General features: G+C 46.4%; 5 protein-coding genes across 5 annotated transcripts; 1 reads left to right on the forward strand and 4 right to left on the reverse strand.

Annotated features, from left to right (window-relative positions):
- Positions 1–1,093: 1,093 nt before the first annotated feature.
- RhiXN_06088 (uncharacterized protein) lies at positions 1,094–2,360 on the reverse strand (the record flags this gene model as incomplete). The annotated part of the gene is made up of 6 exons (XM_043325904.1): positions 1,094–1,330; positions 1,390–1,471; positions 1,514–1,562; positions 1,612–1,724; positions 1,921–2,112; positions 2,194–2,360. The coding sequence occupies 6 exons, from the start codon at positions 2,358–2,360 to the stop codon at positions 1,094–1,096; spliced, it is 840 nt and encodes a 279-aa protein (XP_043181336.1).
- Positions 2,361–5,465: 3,105 nt separating this feature from the next.
- Positions 5,466–6,224, reverse strand: RhiXN_06089 (C2H2 zinc finger; the record flags this gene model as incomplete). Its single annotated transcript, XM_043325905.1, has 1 exon — positions 5,466–6,224. One exon carries the CDS (start codon positions 6,222–6,224, stop codon positions 5,466–5,468), a length of 759 nt encoding a protein of 252 aa, XP_043181337.1.
- A 2,039-nt stretch (positions 6,225–8,263) lies between these two features.
- On the reverse strand, positions 8,264–8,733 carry RhiXN_06090 (uncharacterized protein; the record flags this gene model as incomplete). Its single annotated transcript, XM_043325906.1, has 3 exons — positions 8,264–8,282; positions 8,344–8,648; positions 8,713–8,733. The coding sequence occupies 3 exons, from the start codon at positions 8,731–8,733 to the stop codon at positions 8,264–8,266; spliced, it is 345 nt and encodes a 114-aa protein (XP_043181338.1).
- A 1,668-nt stretch (positions 8,734–10,401) lies between these two features.
- Positions 10,402–10,798, reverse strand: RhiXN_06091 (GCN5-related N-acetyltransferase; the record flags this gene model as incomplete). Its single annotated transcript, XM_043325907.1, has 2 exons — positions 10,402–10,580; positions 10,615–10,798. 2 exons carry the CDS (start codon positions 10,796–10,798, stop codon positions 10,402–10,404), a joined length of 363 nt encoding a protein of 120 aa, XP_043181339.1.
- A 1,022-nt stretch (positions 10,799–11,820) lies between these two features.
- Positions 11,821–18,886, forward strand: RhiXN_06092 (Tyrosine kinase domain-containing protein; the record flags this gene model as incomplete). Its single annotated transcript, XM_043325908.1, has 24 exons — positions 11,821–11,929; positions 11,994–12,474; positions 12,539–12,670; positions 12,725–12,930; positions 15,073–15,139; positions 15,200–15,494; positions 15,525–15,875; positions 15,938–15,979; positions 16,054–16,290; positions 16,351–16,530; positions 16,597–16,644; positions 16,705–16,725; positions 16,772–16,879; positions 16,942–17,004; positions 17,056–17,064; positions 17,127–17,336; positions 17,393–17,474; positions 17,882–17,991; positions 18,048–18,218; positions 18,269–18,316; positions 18,371–18,416; positions 18,464–18,567; positions 18,623–18,751; positions 18,800–18,886. 24 exons carry the CDS (start codon positions 11,821–11,823, stop codon positions 18,884–18,886), a joined length of 3,336 nt encoding a protein of 1,111 aa, XP_043181340.1.
- Between the last annotated feature and the right edge of the window lie 51 nt (positions 18,887–18,937).

Below are 18,937 nucleotides of genomic sequence, written 5' to 3' on the forward strand. Positions count from 1 at the left end.
CTATAAACATCATAACAACCATAATAATATGTATATATAGTGCACGTACATCCGTTTTCTGTATAATCAATCTTGGGAATAATTCTGGGATCCTCTTAAATGCGCTGACTAATGTATCATGTGATGTGTTACATCAGCAGGAAACCCCGCGGGGCACCAGATTGTAGAACTCGCTTAGGGCATAAATTCTAGTGCGTTTCACAACCATCAACTTGGAGGTAGAGGATGGCAGTGGAAGTGTTGAGATACGAATTCGATGAATATATATATAGCTAGTGGGATTCAATAAGAGTAAAGGGTGAGTAAATACGAGAGCGGGGCGAGATGGATATTCTGCCCTCGAAAGAGGCCCTTTTATACATTACGGGCGTGACTTCTAGGTACCGCGTATGCTATGCATACATTAACTGAATCAGGGGAACTTAAAGCACTCCAGGGGGCCTAGGAGGCTACGAGAGCATCTCTCCTACCAGGAGACAGCTCTCACGGGGCACGGGAGTTCTAGAGTTTTTGCCAATGTAGGCCACTCATTTGGCTCGATTACAGATTACAGATTCTGCACATTTCAACTGAATGTATATATTGGGAATGTTTGCGACAATAGTAGTTTACATTTACTCATTCCATTTGGCGTTGCTAACCGCATGAGCTATAAGATAGTCTCGGGGCTTGTTACAGCCCCGGACACCTTGACCAATCTAGTCAACAAAAGAAAACCAATCAGTCCTGCTCAAGAAATATCATTCCTCGGAGACTCACAGCTTACCTTCATTGCCACCACTGAACAACAGCCCGAGATATTCAGGACACCGTTCCAAGCCTTCCTCGATGTGATACTTGTATACCAATTTCCCTTCGTTCATCCACCCAAACATTTCCGCCTCTGCCTCGGCGTACTGGTCTATATTCAGTGGCAAGGAAACCCTCAGCTCTAGCTTTTTGGAAGATCATTTGAGGATAATTTTTGATCCCATAATGTTGCCCACCAGAATTGTACGTCGAGATCGCCCCACACAAGACAATCCGAGCGTACGGCTTGAGTCTGCTCAGCACCAGATCTAAAATCTCGCCACCAACATTATCAAAGAAAACATCAAGATACCCGACAGTATCGCAGAAATCTTTTTGCAAATGTCGGAGAGGTGTAGTCGAGTGCGGCGTCGACTCCGAGTTGGTTCACCAGGTAAGAGCACTTTAATGTCGATGCGAGTCCGATGACTCGGGCGCCCTTGATTTTGCCAATTTGGCACACGAGGGATCCTGTCGCGCCAGCAGCACCAGACACGACGAGTGTTTCTCCAGCTTTGATCTTGCCTACACTCAAGAGCCCCTAAGGAAAAGGGGGTGAATTTTATTTCCTTCAACGCTTGAAGAGAACGAGATGCATACAAAGCAAGCGGACATCCCATTAAAACCAAGGGGACCAAGGAAATCGGTCACGGCTGCACCTTCTGGAGGACTGAGGAAGTCTCTTGGTATTGAAAAATGAATTTCGGCAACGGTTACTGCTTACGATATTTTTCGGAGGTCCTTTGCTGGGGCAATAATGTACTCCGCCCAGCCTACGTAATGGGTGAATATAGTATCCAATACGTGAAGTCCCAGACAAACCCAAGAAACCATAGACAGTATCCGCCTCTTTCAGCTGACTGTTTCCTTGCACAACGGTTCCAACTCCTGGTGCCCGTATTGTCTCTCCAATCTGTATGGGAGGGAGATACGACCTGTAAAAATGAATTAGTACAATAGAGAGGATGCGGGGCTGAGCTTTTTAGTTGCAGAGGTATTCTAAACTAAGTGACACTATGTGCTTTAGCACTTTTAAATGGCACCAAAGTGTGTGTGGAAAAATAACAATTAGCCCGACTCCGCATCCTCTCTAGTATTATCCATTTAAGTTATCTGAAGGAATAGAGATACCTTGCATCGTCAAGCCATAACCTCATTGCAGGATCCAGAGAAATATAATCTACTCGAACAACAACTTGGTCTACAGCAGGGCGGGGAAGCACAGTAGTTGCAAGCTTGAATGTCCCGTCAGAAATTGGTCCATTGGGACGCTCGGAAAGGAAAATACGCGTGGATTGCCTGGGGAGAGTCATAGGAGGGGGACTGGTCCTGAGAGTTAGCTATAGCGCTGATGATCCTAGCAGAGTTTTGTTGATAGCAGGGGGGGTACGAGATCTCAAGAACTTGAAATTTAGGGCAATAGCTACTTGAGACCAGTTCAGAGGCAATTGACGCGGAAGTTCCACAATTTTTATCGAAAATCCTTTTGGATTGGTGACGAAGTCCAAGAAATGGAAGCAACGTAGGTCGTCACCTGGTTCCCAAGCGTTCTCGAAAGGGAAATCTGGCATGGTCTCTTTTTGAAATCGATGGTGACATGGCGGTTTTGAGAACGCTTGGACAATCTGGTCGCATTTGGGCCACACATTCCGCATATTGCATTTACGAACAAGGTAGCTTTTGAAAAAGGTTTCCTTCGGATATGCAAGCCATTCCACCCTGGCCTTGAAGTACCCCATAGTTGATACTTGATACACTACAGATCTTGACCACGCTTGATCGTTAAGAAAATCTGAGTCGAATTCCAATTTCCATCGAATTATCTTGTGTATATAGCTATTAGACGAAGCCCAAGGTACCCTTGGGATCTTCAGCGACGGATGATTAAGGTCGGACACGGACATAAGTGATCCCCAGGTTCTAGAACTACCAACAAGCGCCAGCAAGTAGCTTCTTGGAAGCTTTTTGCCCTCAAATTCTGAGCTCGACCAATGAAGCGTCTAAACAGGAGGTTCCCTCCGGAGAATAGGGGATAAATAAGCTCACAGAACGGAGGGATAGTTCTGGGGTGGAAGTATGGTACCCCTGGAGGCGCCTGATTTCATTATACCGGTTCAAACCATCAATTTAACTTATGGCTTAGGTCTAGTCTCCACAAATTCATACTCGGAAGTACTCAAGCCGGCTCTCGAGGAGGTATAGATTTTTCTTTCATCCGCTTGTCTCGAGATCAGATTAATCCTGAAACTAAGCTTCTCCGCTAAATAGGAAGTCCAGGGTGCTTTGAGTCTTTGGTATAGATGTGTACGTATCGGATAAAGGCGTAACGGGACCAGTTTTTATCGAAACTGATACCGGGCTATAACGACATTTACTGAATCGAAGGCAGCTCCGTAGATAGACCTTCTCACTAGAACCTTTGTGGGGATACAAAATTCACAGCTAATCTAGAGAAGGTTGGGTACCTGTCGCTGGTGATCTTAGTGAGATTCGTCGTGAAGTCGGCCTCCGTTAGGATAACGCTTGCGATTGAGTAAAAAGTTATTTATACCTGACACAACCGAGGCAAGTTGTGCACCAAGCCAAACTTCGTATGTGATCACCTAAGTATATGGATTTTGACATGTGATGTTATTTATACTATACCTTGGTGTCTAAATGCAGGATTCGGGAGTCCCGATTTACAACAACTTTATGAACAAAGACAGGTGACATCAGGTTTTATTAGCGACATGTACTCGATCCATTAAGTTTCGCATCACGAACCGAAGAAAACTCTCCCGGGTCAATAACGCGAATGGCCGCCGGCCATTCCAAGGGTAGTAGCACGTTGACTCTCAGTGATGTCATCGCAGGTGAACATCCTCACAGTTATCAATGGGGTTGATTCGACCAGACTATGAGCTCATACCACAGAGTTACCCACCTCCAGGTATGAACCTATAGAACCAAATAGTTGGTGTATACGCTGTGGCGTGGTATGATGGATACATTTGACTTCAAATGCCTCTCATGTATATACAGCTGTCCCCAAGGCTTTGGACAGCCTGAAGGTACCCCATCATAATTCCAACAGCATAAAAACAGGCAATTGCCCCGGATCGAAGCACCGGATTTCTGAAATATGAGCCAATCTCCTGGCACAGTCAAAAATGTGCCTAAACGTGCGCTTTTACCTAAGATGCCGGCATAATCCGGGGCCCCATCCCATTGATGTACCAAAATGTATCACTATTTTGTCACAGCCACCCGTTTATCTGAATTATGTCGTTTCCGACTGCTACTTTCGTTCAAAGGCTTGAGCAGGAGCCACGAAAGTTTGAGTGGCATATTATTTGAGGGATAGATCCTCATTAACCTGGAGAAACCAGACCAAGTACAGGCAGTCCGCTGTCCAAAGCTAGAACACGCTTGTTAACCCTATGTTGTGGTGACTCAAGTATCATGCATTTAACAAAAGCTCTTTGTAAAATCTCGGTGGGATGCGACTATACGACATATATACAGCGGGTCAGCACCACCTCGCGAAACAAGCCCCTGAAGTCTTCAGCTCCAATGCTAAAGTAGCGGCTGGTTAGTCTTCATGAATTACTTCACCTAATAGTGCTTCGGGTTGTGTGTTTTGTCTCCCTGTATTTCGTGAATTGCTGGCGCCTTATTGAGTGTATTTATATGGGGGCTCATTTATGGGTAGCTATCGACGTGGACCATCTAAGCGGCGAATGTCAAGTGGCTTTGATATGTGTGCTGCTCTGCAATGGGCCAAAGAAATCTGATCCACGTGGTGGATCATTGTACGTAGCACAGATATTCTGGGTATCAGTAGCATACGAATCCGGGGAGATCTATCTTTGACGAATATACTATATGTACTTTAGTCCCACGGACGACCGCCTCACTAGTTGGTAAGACAGAAGGCAGTTGACTATCTTTCAAGACCCATACGCTGCTTAGGGCCTAATCCCTTTGGAGAACTGAAGAGGGGATAAATCACAATATTAACGTTTAGTCGCCGCCCCATGGACACGCGACAGACTGAGCATCCTAACACACAAACCAGCGATAATTGGGCGCTTTGTCGCCAGACATAAACGTAGCATGTGTTATCATAAACCTGGGTTTACATGACTTTGATGACATACTGTTTAATTTGACCCTTTGCGGCAATCTTCCCGTGCTCGACAGTAAAGATAGTGTGGGAAATAGCAGTGTCTTGATCACATGGCTCAGGGGCTTGCTTCTCATTGCGATTATGGGTGCATTCCGTTACATTTTAGGAAATTCTTAACAGTGCTAAGAACACAGAGCCGGACATCAGCCCCAGCCTCAGGACTCTACAAAATAATTAATAATGAAATCCATGACATAAGTGACATGAAGCTCTTCGAATCCAAACACTCTGTAGACATTGTAGCCCGCGAAAGGTTGAAAGTCTCTCCTTAACGAAAGTTTATAAGGGGTTGTGAATTAAAATACTTTGACATGATTGGTAACAAGATAGGATACATTTTTTCCCTATTTTTTTACCACTTTCCTTCATTTTAATGAAAATTTCCTATGTGACGTTGCATATTAGATCTCGTTGTGAAGACCTTGGAGCAATACCGACACTCGTATGCTGATCAGCGCGACCGACCGTATATTCAGTCATCTTTGTGGTGGAGCGGTATTCAACTTTACTCACGTCGTTGTCCTGTATGGCTGTTGATATGATCCTCCAGAACCCCAGGGCGTCGAACTTCTTTGCCGCATATTCCGCACATGTTTGGCCGACGAGTGCGACGGCTATTACCGACATTATAGGGGTCTGAACCATGGAACCCACTGGACGATTCTACATTGGGACTTGCTTGAGAAACAGATGCCATCGATGGTACAGTCTGGTAATAATGACGATGATCTCGAGAATCAGTCGGCGAGCTTATGTGTGGCGGGAAAGTTTTGATCGGGGCCCCGAATGCCTGATTTGGCTGACGAGGGTCCGTTGGTCCCATCGGCTCGAACCCTCCGGGATTGCTCCCGTGGGTACCCTCCGAAGGCGGCCTCGGGTAGGGATACAACTCAGTTAAGATGTACGGTAAGTTGTGTCCATTCAAGACAGGTTCTGAAAGATTAAAATCCTGCCCTGACGTGAAATGTTCCTCATTGAGCAGCAAGTCATCGATAGAAGAAAGATCATATAGCTCCTCCAAGTAGCCCGGGTCATACGCTCCACCAGAGTGGGGCCATGATGCGTTGCTAGCAATAGGATTTGTGTCTTCGCGCGGCATATAGCTTGGGTGGTGCTCCCTTGGTTTGCTTCGGCTAGCCCGGTCCGGTATACCCATGCCTCTGTCGGCTCCTGGCCATAGGTAAGGGATAGCATCATTTCCAAGCACATAGACTTCTTCAGAGGAAAAGCCCTTTGCTCGACCCGACTCTTGCTCATCATGCATACCGCAATCCAAGTAAGGCCTAAGGTGCTCAATGCAAGTCGTGATCGCCCAGTGAGTACAGCTGGCCGCCGAAACGACAAATCGATATATTGTCCACAACAGATTGGCGAATGCCAGCATCCACGTGAAGATTCTATGAGGTACCTGTACCATAGCTCAATATGGGTTGCTATTGCAACTATAAGTTGACTGAAAGATATACGCACAATTGGCGACTCTGCGAGCGGAAAGCGCTTCAAGGCGACTTCATTGGTGGACCTGATATCTGCGACTACACGTGTAGGGCACGGGTCATCTTGGCGTCTAAGTCCACTGTCATTAACATGCGGCTGAATTAGGGAGCAGGAACGTTGGTTGACTCGAGGCAGATCGGGGCACAAAGACGGAGTTGAGTGAACATGCGAAGAGCCAGAGCTGCTGTGATCATCCGTGGGGCATGGTTTACGAACGCATGGCATTGCGTCCCGGGTAAGTTGCTGTGAAGCGCGGATGTTATGTTCAATCGCCATAGTAAATAGAATGTGTTAGGGATGTCAATTTACTGTGAGTATGAAGGTAAACACGGAGCAGGCTACTTTATATGCCTATCAAAGTGCCCCCGATTACGCGCTTCAGAAAACCAGAAAGAGATTCTGTCATACTCTCACAACTGCCTTGACCCACCGGAAACGTTTCTCAAAAGCCGGTAAACAACTTGAATCCGGACATTACTATATCTCAGCGGGAAAGGCACTATGACGGGCGCGTCGAATGGGATATCGTGTGGAGTGACTGTGGAATTTCAAGTTGGGCCGATGATAGAAGGTCTGACCGATTTAACTATCCGTTGAAAAGTCGAGGGACCATTCTGAAGGTCCATACTCTAGGAAAACATACGTCACTGGTAGGCACAGCCGATAAACATAAAGGACCTCTTGTTCCAATTGTACAGGCCCCCTATTATTCACGGGAACCTTCGAAGTCGGGGGGCTAGGCCGCATGCATCCAGCAAGGTCTACTTCAAACACGTGTATCGTCACGTCTCGGATACGTATTTTGCTTTTGAATGACAAAAAACACCTTCTATACAGGTGATGAGCCATGCTTATCGTGAGAAACACGATGTTACCGACAACAACCACCCAAAAAGAATGCTGCCTCGCCCTGCAAAAAAACTTAAATCTCACGTGATATACACGATTGCCGCGCGTCTATCGTATCAATCTAACATCGCAACGTGTGTGCGAGACGCCGTCGCGACACTGGCAAGTTATCGACCCAACAATCGAACCTTTCACATGGGCAGACAAAGGAGAACAACTGAGGAACCGGGGCAAAATTGCGTCCGAATATTCTCTTGTACCCTCTCTTATCTGACTTATGATCGTCATACATCCGATCTGGCAAAAACAGATTCGCATAGACCTTGCCTTTTGAAGGGTTGCTTTAACCGACAGCTCGAGGCTACATATCACTGCATAATTTGCGAGTCACCCGAAGCCTGGTGGCCTAATGATCGACTGTTTGTTGTGATCGAGACCTGGATTGGATCGAGATGTTTATTGATATCAAAACCTTCACTTGTGCCTATCCTCCATTTCACTTTCAAGGAACAGCTAATGAGCGCACGTCCGGCAACTAGAAAGCCGGGCGCAACAAGTTTCGCTAGATCTCGCTTGGTATTCTGGTGGATGGGCTTAAACGCGAGAGGCACAGCATGCAAGTAGTTAAGTGGTGAAGACACGTTCAATCATATTCAAAAAAAAAAAAAAAGATGATACAGCAATACGTAATAAGTTATAGTGGTACATCCAATGAGACCAAAAATAGTGGGAAATTAAGGAAAGTTTGGGCAATATTGCCATCAATGAGGCAGTCATGTTTTGGAAGCCTTCAATCCCAGGATAGGATGGGCTCGGTTTGATGAGCTCTCGTGATCTAATAGGACCTGTATCGAGGCAAGGTGAATTGGGCCGCGAGGCTCGAGTGTGGCAAAACGTTCTCGGCGCCACATGACAAAACCGGATAGTCAAAAGTAGACTTGGGACTAGTCCAATAATCTAATTCTTCTTCCCAGATCTATGCCAATCATAAGTCAATTGACTCGTTCAAACCACTCGATCAAGGATAATCGACTCACGAGAAGACCTCAGTATCAGACACGACCGAGATTGCGATGCTCCTTCGCTCGACTTGTTCTACGACAGGTTCTGGCTGCTCCGCCTTTTCGAGGTCCCGGATGGCGGTACTGCCTCGGTGCCAGCCGACCGCGAAGAACATGGCAATGACGAGGAAGGCAAAGGCGAATGCGATGAGGGCCGAGCAAATGAGGGGGAGTGCGGATGCTTTTTGTGCGCCCTCAATAGGCATAAGCCAGCCATTGGCGCTCACTGGGAACCCAACATGGATGGAAGGAACAGCGACAGGAGCATCAAAAGCAATGGACTATAGGCAAGTGATATCTTGAGTCTATCGATTGACCAACAAAATCAATTGAATTTAGACCTACCGAAGGAGGAATCAAAGCCATTTCGAAATGTTAGTTTAAGTTGATTTGAGTTGCGGGACCGTGCAGAGCGGGGAGTCGGGAACGAAAGATCAGCGAGGATACTGACTCGAGTAACGCGCTCAGCCCTGTCTTTATCACCCTCTGCAGCTGTGTGATTCATTGACCGCAGGACAATCGAGTTCATGGCACGCAGACGTTGCCATCTTCCAGCCTAGACCTATTTTGGGGCGTCTTATGGTCTAATCGCACGGTTTGTTTGGCACACAATACGAGCTTGATGAGTAACAATAGGCCAGCGAATGACGCCTCGATCGTCAGGGTGCTGCACGTGACCCTCACGGCTTCGGGTATCGGTGATATGATCTATTACCGATGCGTTCTGGCCGAGAACCGTTGATGTAGCTATTGTTCGAATTATGAATGTTGATCATGCCAATTTATTGTATTTTAACAGTGTCAATATCACTTGGACTTGGTAGATGTCCTCGTAGAACTACCTGAGCACCAACATTCTCGAGTTGCATGCTCGAATAATTAGCCGATGGCGGAGGTTGAAACTGCAACCAGAGCATATGGCCAAGCCAAAACACGTGTTTCGAGTGGCTAAAACGCATAAACTCCAGCACATCCCATTTCGAACACTACTATCCACGCACATATGCATAATTACCATCCTCTCGCGCAGGTACGATATCGACCCAACGACGACAATAACATACTCCCGCGTGGCAAAAAGTTCAATTGGCTATCGAGGCTTCGAATTCTTGACAAGTCGAGATTTGATGGACAAGCATACCAGGATGGGTACATATAAGAGCACGCAAGCCCAAACAGTCCCCGACGGTGTCCAATAGTGGTGACTGGGACTTGGGAAATGAGACACGCTCGCATGGCGCGCGCCAGCCATTTAAATAGATCCATTTGATCCCCCTTGTAAAGTTCTCCCAGAGCCACAATTAATCTGCCCAGATTATCGCTGAAAATACTCGGAATTATGAATACATTTGGATCCATAGATTAGGTTAATCCACACGAGACAGCCCAGTTTCTTTACCCATTACGTGAGCATGCAAGCGTTTGTGGCTTTAATTTACGCTTTGCCGAGCTGACGGAGTATACATTTATAAATGTGCTTACTGATACAACGAGCGTAAGATAGTTTTTGTCCTTCACATTAAATTGACCAAGGCGTTAAGATTTAGACCAAGCTCGCCACATCGATCCTCTCGATCAATCAACCACATGACCTGTGGCCACATGAGACATATTCTCGATTAACGATAGTACCGTATTATAGGACCTTTTGAAAGCACCTTGACCAAGGTACACCGACATAATAACCAAATTGGGGAATTTCTTCATAACCGTGCTTTTGATAAAATCTATCCATTCCGTGAGTAAAGTGGGATCATCTAGCTGATCCAGGTGGGGCCCTCTTGGAATCGAAGGTCGACTCTCTCCACAAAGCCCAGCCCAACCTATTCTTCGAGCTCGAGCCCAAAAGTTGGACCAGCCCGGGATTCTAGTCTACCAGAGTACAACTTACCTAATCGCATCTGGCTGTAAACGACTCGTCTCGAGTTTTAATCCGTTTGCTCCTATCTCCTTTGCATACTTCTCGAGCGATAGAAGGATGCAGAGTGCTGCGCCTGTTCCTCTAAATTCCATACTCGCATACATGCGTTTGATCTAGTAGATATTTTTAGTGTGGGTTTGGATGTTGAGGGTAGATTGAGGACTTGCTTCCATGAATCCGTCGTCCAAATGGCGTATAGCACCGCATGCAACTGGTTCATCGCTATTTTCCGGGTAAGCGAGGAGAAAAAGGACAATGTCGTCTGCTGAGGGTGGGACACCGGGTGCGTTATCTGTACCAGACCCATATCATTAATGACGTCGAACGAAAATGAGATAACAGTAGATTGAGTTCCTTGCCCGGAGACGTCCCGAACCTCTCGCTAATTTCGACTACCTGCTCGTCTCGGAGTTTTGCCCCCGCTGGATCGGCCCAAGATACGTGCTCGACCCGAAAAGTGGTAGTAGGTGTCGAGATGGGCAAGGGGAACGAGGGCGAATCGTGTTTCATTATTGTCTTATCGTAGATATCTGATGGGACGGAAATAACATTGATAATGTCCAGAGCAGACTCTCGGTCAGGGGTATGAAGGATCTAATTCCTCAAAAAGGAAGTCTTTCCGCTAGCTTTGCCTCTGATGGATTTAGCGCTGATCAACAAAGGGACGATCAGAAAGCCCGGTGTGCATTGCACATGTTGCGTGTCGCACGGACGCAGAACGCACAACCAGCAGAGGGTTAGTGACGTTGACAGCCAGTGGCCACTAATGCGATTGGGTATCGGAATGAAGAGCAGAAGATGTCAAGTCATAGGCCGCCAATTGAACTCACTCGGAAAGGGCGGAAACTTGCGCTTTGGACGATGAGGAAAGGTGTTGGTTGGCGTGGGGTAGTGCTGTATGCGAACAAACTGTATGTGGCACATCATGATTGTCGGTGATCCTTTGCACACCGTATGTGGGTGATCATGATCAATGAGCGCTTTGATTGTCGAGAGAGAGAACCGATTTGGCTTGGGTTTTTCTTGCGAGTGGGTTTCGCTCCGGAGTTGAAAGCTGGGAGAACAATGAAATAGCGGTTGAAATGAAATGCCGGTCATGAAATTCGGCACTGGTGGGTTTAACTCCAAGGGCAGTACCCAACGCACTCAATGGTTCATAGAAAGCGAAGAGAAAGTTTGTATTTTACAGTTTATGTGCCGAATACGAATGAGCGACGGTTGTCTGTTCTACTAATGACTCGGGAATTCAGTGCAGGCCGTGCAAGGGTGCGAGTATGACCAAGGGGGGTGCCGATCGGAAGACTGCTTAGTCAGCATGGCTTGTTGGGTTGAATCCGAGAGTTCCGGTTGTTTCCACCACCGCACTGACCGTTGCTGTTCGACCTATCCAGAGTGCTCTCCTCCCTCGGGCGTTGTTTTTCTTCTTTTCTTTTGATTTTCGTGCCCCTGTGCTGACGAGAGCGTGTACTTGAGCCCAAACCTTGCTAGTTATTTTTTAAGTTTCTTTCTATTTCCCCCTCTCCGCAAACACCATGTCGAACCAAGGAGATATTCAGGAGCGGATGGCCGCTGCCCGACGAGAGGCCGAACAACTCAAGGAAAAAATCAGGGCGAGACGGGATGCTGCTGCGGACACAAGCTGTGAGTCTGTGCTGTCATCTCACGATTTTTTTCTCGCTGATTTTCTGATTTTTTTTCTGGGCAGTGCGAGCGATGACCGAGGATCTCGAGTCCTTGCCGCGGGTTGTTATGCGCCCACGACGCACACTCAAGGGCCACTTGGCCAAGATCTACGCCATGCATTGGGCTGCTGATAAGCGCCACCTCGTCTCAGCCTCTCAGGACGGAAAACTCATCGTCTGGGACGCGTATACCACAAACAAGGTCCATGCTATTCCCCTTCGCAGTTCCTGGGTCATGACATGTGCCTATTCCCCCTCGGGTAACTTTGTCGCATGCGGAGGATTGGATAACATTTGCTCGATTTATAATCTGCGCAACAAGGAGGGCGGGGGAAACAAGAGCGCACGTGAACTCAGTGCCCATTCCGGTTACTTGTCCTGCTGTCGGTTCATCAACGACAGGCAGATCGTTACCTCTTCCGGAGACATGACATGCATGCTGTGGGACATTGAGGCGGGAGCGCGCGTCATGGAGTTCAACGATCACACTGGAGACGTAATGAGGTGTGTGTCACTCGACCGTTGTCGCCCCATTTAGCCCCTATGTTTAACCTTTTTTCTTTTTTAGTCTTTCCCTCGGACCAAACCAGAACGTCTTTGTGTCGGGTGCATGCGACGCAACGGCCAAATTATGGGACATTCGCACTGGCAAGGCAACCCAGACGTTCACCGGCCACGAATCAGATATCAACGCTGTGCAGTGAGTTGTCATCTCGTTCACTTTGCTCCACCATCCACTCATCTTCCCACCCAGATTCTTCCCCAACGGAGACGCATTCGCCACCGGCTCAGACGACGCCTCTTGTCGCCTCTTTGACATTCGCGCTGATCGAGAACTCAACTCGTTCACTCACGATAACATTCTTTGCGGCATCACCTCGGTCGCCTTTTCCATCTCTGGCCGAGTTCTCTTTGGAGGATACGATGACTGGACATGCAATGTGTGGGACACGCTCAAGGGTGAGCGGGTGGGAGTTTTGACCGGGCATGAGAACCGAGTGAGCTGCTTGGGAGTCAGCGTAGACGGAATGGCACTATGCACAGGTAGCTGGGATAGCACACTCAAGGTAAGACTCGTTCATCAGAGCGTGCGTGGCCTTGTTGCTCACATTGTACAAAAAAGGTCTGGGCGTAAACCCGAAAAAGGCATGACATAAAGAAATCTGGTCGTATACCTCCCCCACCCCTCCATCCCGACTCGGTACGGATAGTTGACTTATATATATACTTGATTCGGTCCTCATCAGCCCTGTACTCGCCCGTCGTTGCGCGCGCGCGAGTGGGTCGTCTGGTCTGGACACGAAAGCTCATTGTGATTTCCCGTTCTGACGTGTTTTTGCTTTCCGTCTTTCCTTTTTTTTCTTACCTGTTTTTGTGTCTTTCTTGCTTTTTTTCTCTTTTTCTTTTTTTCTTTTTCTGATTGATTCATTTGGTCGTGGTCATGTCCTGTCCGATCGTTACGGTATAAATATTTAGGTGTTCTTCGAGAGTTATTCGGTGTGGGAGGCGGTTGGTGCTAGTTTGGATAAATCTCACTCGCTAGTCTATGCTCTGGCGCTAGATTTGGTGATTGGTGTACGACCATGATAGCTTGAGTTTACGCTCCACGTTCGAAGCTTGCCTCTCAACAGGCACTAGCCAAAAGTCACGTGAGAACCGGACCGGTAAGCGCCCAGCTCTTGTGCTGTTCCTGCTCTTTCATCATTGTCGTCATCATCATCGGGCTTTGCATTTGATCTGCTCTTGGTGTTAGCATATATAGCAATTGCACTCTTCTTAATCTTTGATAAGGGCAATGTTCGACCTTTCTGCCGTTTGGATTGGTCCTCCCTCTCTGGTTGATAAGACCAACTTCAAATCGTACCCTTTTAATAACTTGATCGCTCGCATTTGTTTTCGAGAGCAATTGAACTGGGAAGTCTTTCCTTCTTGTAGTCTGGAGGACTCCAGATGAGTCTCAAGACCTTTTTCAGAGGTACCTCAGCATGTCATGAGTCTATCCAAACGTTTTGGATAAACCGAGTACAGTACCTTGAAGAAATTGGCCGAGTTGGCAAAAGGGTTCTTATTCGTGGCTCCACCTTGTATTGGTAACCCGGTGGCTGTACCGGACACCTTTTTGTTCAGTTGCTTGGACTCTGTTGCAATGGTCAGATTCTCATTGGTATTTTTAGGCCTGAAACCGATTGTAATTTGATGATCGTTATCTTGTGCGCCTTTGAGTGTCTTTTGCGGGTCTATCGTGTTCCTTGTTGTATAGCGACGCGAGTTTCCCCTTTTGTGAGATGACTGGTTCTCCATGCGCAAGCTAATAGACAATGCACATATGTGAAACCGACTCGTACCTTGAATATATCACCTAAAATGTGATTGAACCAGGTGCCCTGACACTTATATGCTCGATCGTTCTGCATCCAAGCATATACTCCTATTAACAGTCTATTAATAGTACGATTCGTGCCAATGTCTTTATCGTTAGCTCAACTTGCAAGAATACTACTACTATTGGCCGACTCAATCGTGCCCCAATTCAGTCCTGCAGCAAACATAGCTAGGCACAACCGTTTTAATTGATCGGTGCTACCCGAGAGCGTTGTGGATTCAACACTGCAAACGACTTTTTGGTTTCCAAGATTGGAGAGCACATAGAACTCTTGGATTTTCAAGTACATGCCGGTCCCAGAAATGGAGTATGCGGTATCCGGGGGGCTTGTCCATCCTGTGATCACGCCACTTGATCATGAAGCCCCACGTGTATGTGTGCGCTTTCGACCATCTGGTGAAATCTGTTGAACGCGTTGGTTAGTTATTTTTGGCCAAACAGGGTAAGGTTTTGTCGCAGTTTGCGGCTTTCCGTGGATCAACTTGGATTCGATGATACAAGCAACTCTGCATGCGCCCGAAGAAAACGGCAAGGAGACTATGGAAGAGGACTGTCGATCTTTGATCGCCTTGGCCCTCAAATTCCGTACATGCTCTTTTATTTCGGGCTCTGAAGATTATGCTGCTGTAAGGAGGTTAGGTCTCTTGATAGCCTTAAGATGGAACGACTGTCACGTCAAGTTTTATCTAGACTTCTCACTCTTATTGATATGGCATTAGCTTGTGCTTTAATGGAAGACGAGGTTTCTTCAGTCGAGAAAGACCGCATCAAATTTGAAGCTGTACGGTAAGTTCAATAGCCCAAAGTTTAGGAAGTATTATTTACATTATGTGTTTTTACAAAAAGACTTTCTAAGCGGGTGACACCAATAAGTTTGTCGGAATGCTTAGAGAACGGCTGGTCTTTATCTCAGGATAACGGAAATCGAAGCGGTATATCCCAAATGCAATTTTTTGTTTTGGAAGACTCGGTGTTTCGATATCTTGATGACCACAAACAAGCTCAACCACTTCACAAGTATCTGACGCGCAACCCCGTACTCTGTTCGATGCTGGCGCTGAACGTTTGGCATTTGGACCCGAGCGGGGATTTGGCTTTTCGTTCTGGCTATATCCTTACTGAAGACTATCCCCAAATCGAAGTTAGTATACACTCTGAATCCTTTTCGCAGCCTTGGAATTATGTCCTCGTTAAACCCGTCCATGAAGAAACTATTATACTCAAAGGTGACCCACTTGGTCAATCTTACCTGACCGCCATCTTAGCCCTTGGCTTTGTAGATGCACATGGTGGATTTTATCCCTGCTCAATCATCTTGAAGGGCTATAGGAAGTTTATTTGGAGACTTTACCGGCCCGGGTTGGGAATGTCCGATTTTGTACCTCAACAAGTTCCGTTATTGGAAAGCAAAATGTTAGAAACGGCTCCTGCGAACCTCCCTGAGACTCTGCATCATATCTGGCAATGCATCATAGATTTACAGGACTCGGGCCAAGGATCGTTATGCAGCTGGAAAATCGATGTATGCAACACACGATTGGTTGATTTGTGTTTGGTTGATTTATGTTTTGGTATTTCTTGCAGATAAAGGATCCAGTGGTGGCCTTAAAGGAAACGATTCCCTATGTAAGCACCAGTACATATTCCGCTATCACGCCAGTAGTTTTATGTGATATGTACTAACCCTGATGGATGGGTAGGAGCAGTTTCCAAGAGGGGTAGGGCTACCTGACTCCTACAAACAAAAACAGCCTCTTGGACATCTATATCCAACAACAATCTCGCACGATGTACTTGGAACCATACGTCCTTTATTTTTATTGGGTCCCAACGCCAGCACTGAATTAGAGTGCCCCATACGATCGGATTGTGTTCTCAAATCTTCGAGGTACGTAAGGTCACATATCGATTGTTTGTCTCCCGGACTGGTCCCAGAGGTAAGCCTTGCAGGATATAGGCTGGTATTAGACATTGTAGTCGATTATCCATGCTTTCAGGATGCCGCTATTCTTAAATGGATAGGGGAATATACACAACTTAGCCATCTCAATATATTATCGCCACTTGGGATACGCCAAACGTTGGACGGAGGATTTGGGGTGGTGCTGCAGTGCACAAAATTACAGAGTCTACGTGAATATCTGAACCAAAAGTCAGACGCGGAGAGAGTCCAATTGGTACGTTCTCATCCATAATTTCTCAATATTAAATATAATGTCTTACGTGATTGTTCAATAATCCAGTCTCTACAAATTTCGAGCGGTCTAGCTTATTTGCATGAAGCTGGAATAGTAAGTTGGGAGTTTCCAAAAAGTGAATTTGGCGCCGCGCTCATAGGGCATGTGAAATAGGTACACGGAAGTCTCAGAGCGGTAAGGCATTGGTTCTATGAGAATAATAAACTCAAAAAATTCACAGGCAAACGTGCTTGTCTCTCTTACTGGGGATGCAATGCTGTGTCATCCTTACTTGTTGGGAAGCATAGGATCCACAGAACAGTCCAAGAAGGCTAATGTTAGATGGCTGGTGCGTACAAATAATATGGCTATTCTTTTAAATTCAAGATACGAATGACTTACTCTTGAAAGGCACCTGAGATTGTGCGGGGCGAGCCTATGAGTCAGGCTGGAGATTCTTACTCTTTAGGAATGGTACGCTTCTTCTAAACTTAGCAACATGTTTTTTGCTAAAGGAACGCATAGACCATACTTGTGTGTTTTCAGACTTCTATTGTATCGTATCATAATGGTTGAACAACTCACGGGGATTTCAGGAGGTAATATCAGGGATGGCTCCCTATACAAAGACCGGCGTTGCAGAGCTCTGGGAGATTGTATCAACAGGAAAGCCTTCCCCATTCCCTGAGAGGCCTATGGACGTGATTCCAAATAACCAACACGGGAATCGACTCTGGACGTTTTTGCATAGTTGTTGGAATCCCAATCGAGCAAGCAGGCCCAATGCAGCCTTGGCCAGCGAATTTGTGAGTGATGTTTGTTCGTTAGTTGTCTGTGTTTGAACTGTATTCATGGGATACAGATGAGACTATTTATACGATACGGGCCACAATTGCAATCGTCGCCTTCCAATGAGTATAGCACTGGATCCAATGCAGTACAAGGTAAGTTTAAAATGTCAATCACTTCTATGCTAATGTGTTATTGAGCATCCCGCTTCCATCGGATGTTGTCCAGATAAGGTAGGCAATACTCCGCGAAAATTGGGTTCACCAAAGGAAATTTTGAACGATTTCATTGGTCATTCAAATGGTAACGTTATCTCTAGTTATATTCGGCCACTAAATCAGAAAATGATGCATTTACCCATTCATCTTCATGGGCTCTGGTACAAATGTGTCCGCAGGAAATCACATGGTGAGGGCTGAGCTTTCAGCCAGTCAAACAAGTTGGCTATAATTCGCCATATAGAGCCCTCGCGAAATCATTCGCCATCTGGCTCGCCATGGTTGCGAAAATATTACAGCACATGTCGACACTAAATCTTTTAGTGACCATCCATTCGCCACAGGAGGATTTGGAAACATATTTGCTGGTAGTTTACATGGCGGGTTGCGGGTTGCTATTAAAACACATCAAGTTTCGCAGAGCCTCCTAGAGGAGAACCCAAATATTCTCATGGTAGGTATTCTTGACCTCATACTGTTCGCTACTGCTTATTGGATTCCATTTTGCAGGATGTAGCTCGAGAGATTCATACATGGAGCAAATGCGACCATCCAAACGTACTCCACTTCCTAGGACTGGCAGAGTTCCGAGGGCAGATTGCGATGGTAGCACCGTGGATGGATAATGGCACTTTGCCACGCTACCTGAAAAACTCCCCGAGTACAGATCGATGTAGATTGGTAAGCTCTTACACAAAAAGCACGTTAACTAACTAAACGCCAGTTGATAGTGTACACAAATATGTGATGGCGTTGCCTACCTACATCAAATCGGGATTGTAAGTCGTGGTGGCTTTTATTGCTTATTTTATCATCACCTCATCGCTTCCAAGATACACGGAGATTTGAAAGGGGCGAGTACATACGAGGGCAATACACGTTTATTGAATATTGAATAGTACGCTAGGATAATGTTTTGATATCAGGAGATGGTGTGGCTGTTGTCTGCGACTTTGGTGGATCCCTCTTGAAAAATCGTAGTCTGAACATTGTTCGTCGAGAGAAAGGAACCTTGACTTATCGGTGGGCGGTGCGACATCCAGCTTAAAGTATTTCGTACAATGCTTTCTAATGAAGTTCTACAGGCACCCGAAGTGCTGTATGGGTCCAATAGTGATGATTCAGAAAGTGCCGGGACCGCATCTCAATCTAATCAAACAACGGGAGGATGCCCGTGGAATAGCAAGGCTTCTGATATATACGCACTAGGAATGGTACGTTTCAGTTTTTGGGATGTGGGTATTGTCCTGATACACATACAGTGGCGCGCAAATCAAATGCAACACGTGACCCCCCGTGCTCGCACTTGCTGCGACGGGCCGTGTAGGCCGATTTGTACTCAAGTATAATAATAAGTAATGCTAGAATCGAGCTATTGAGTGCCCTTGTAAATTCCTGTG

The sequence above is a fragment of the Rhizoctonia solani genome, chromosome 6 (assembly GCF_016906535.1).
Source record: "Rhizoctonia solani chromosome 6, complete sequence".
NCBI classification, from domain to species: Eukaryota; Fungi; Basidiomycota; class Agaricomycetes; order Cantharellales; family Ceratobasidiaceae; genus Rhizoctonia; species Rhizoctonia solani.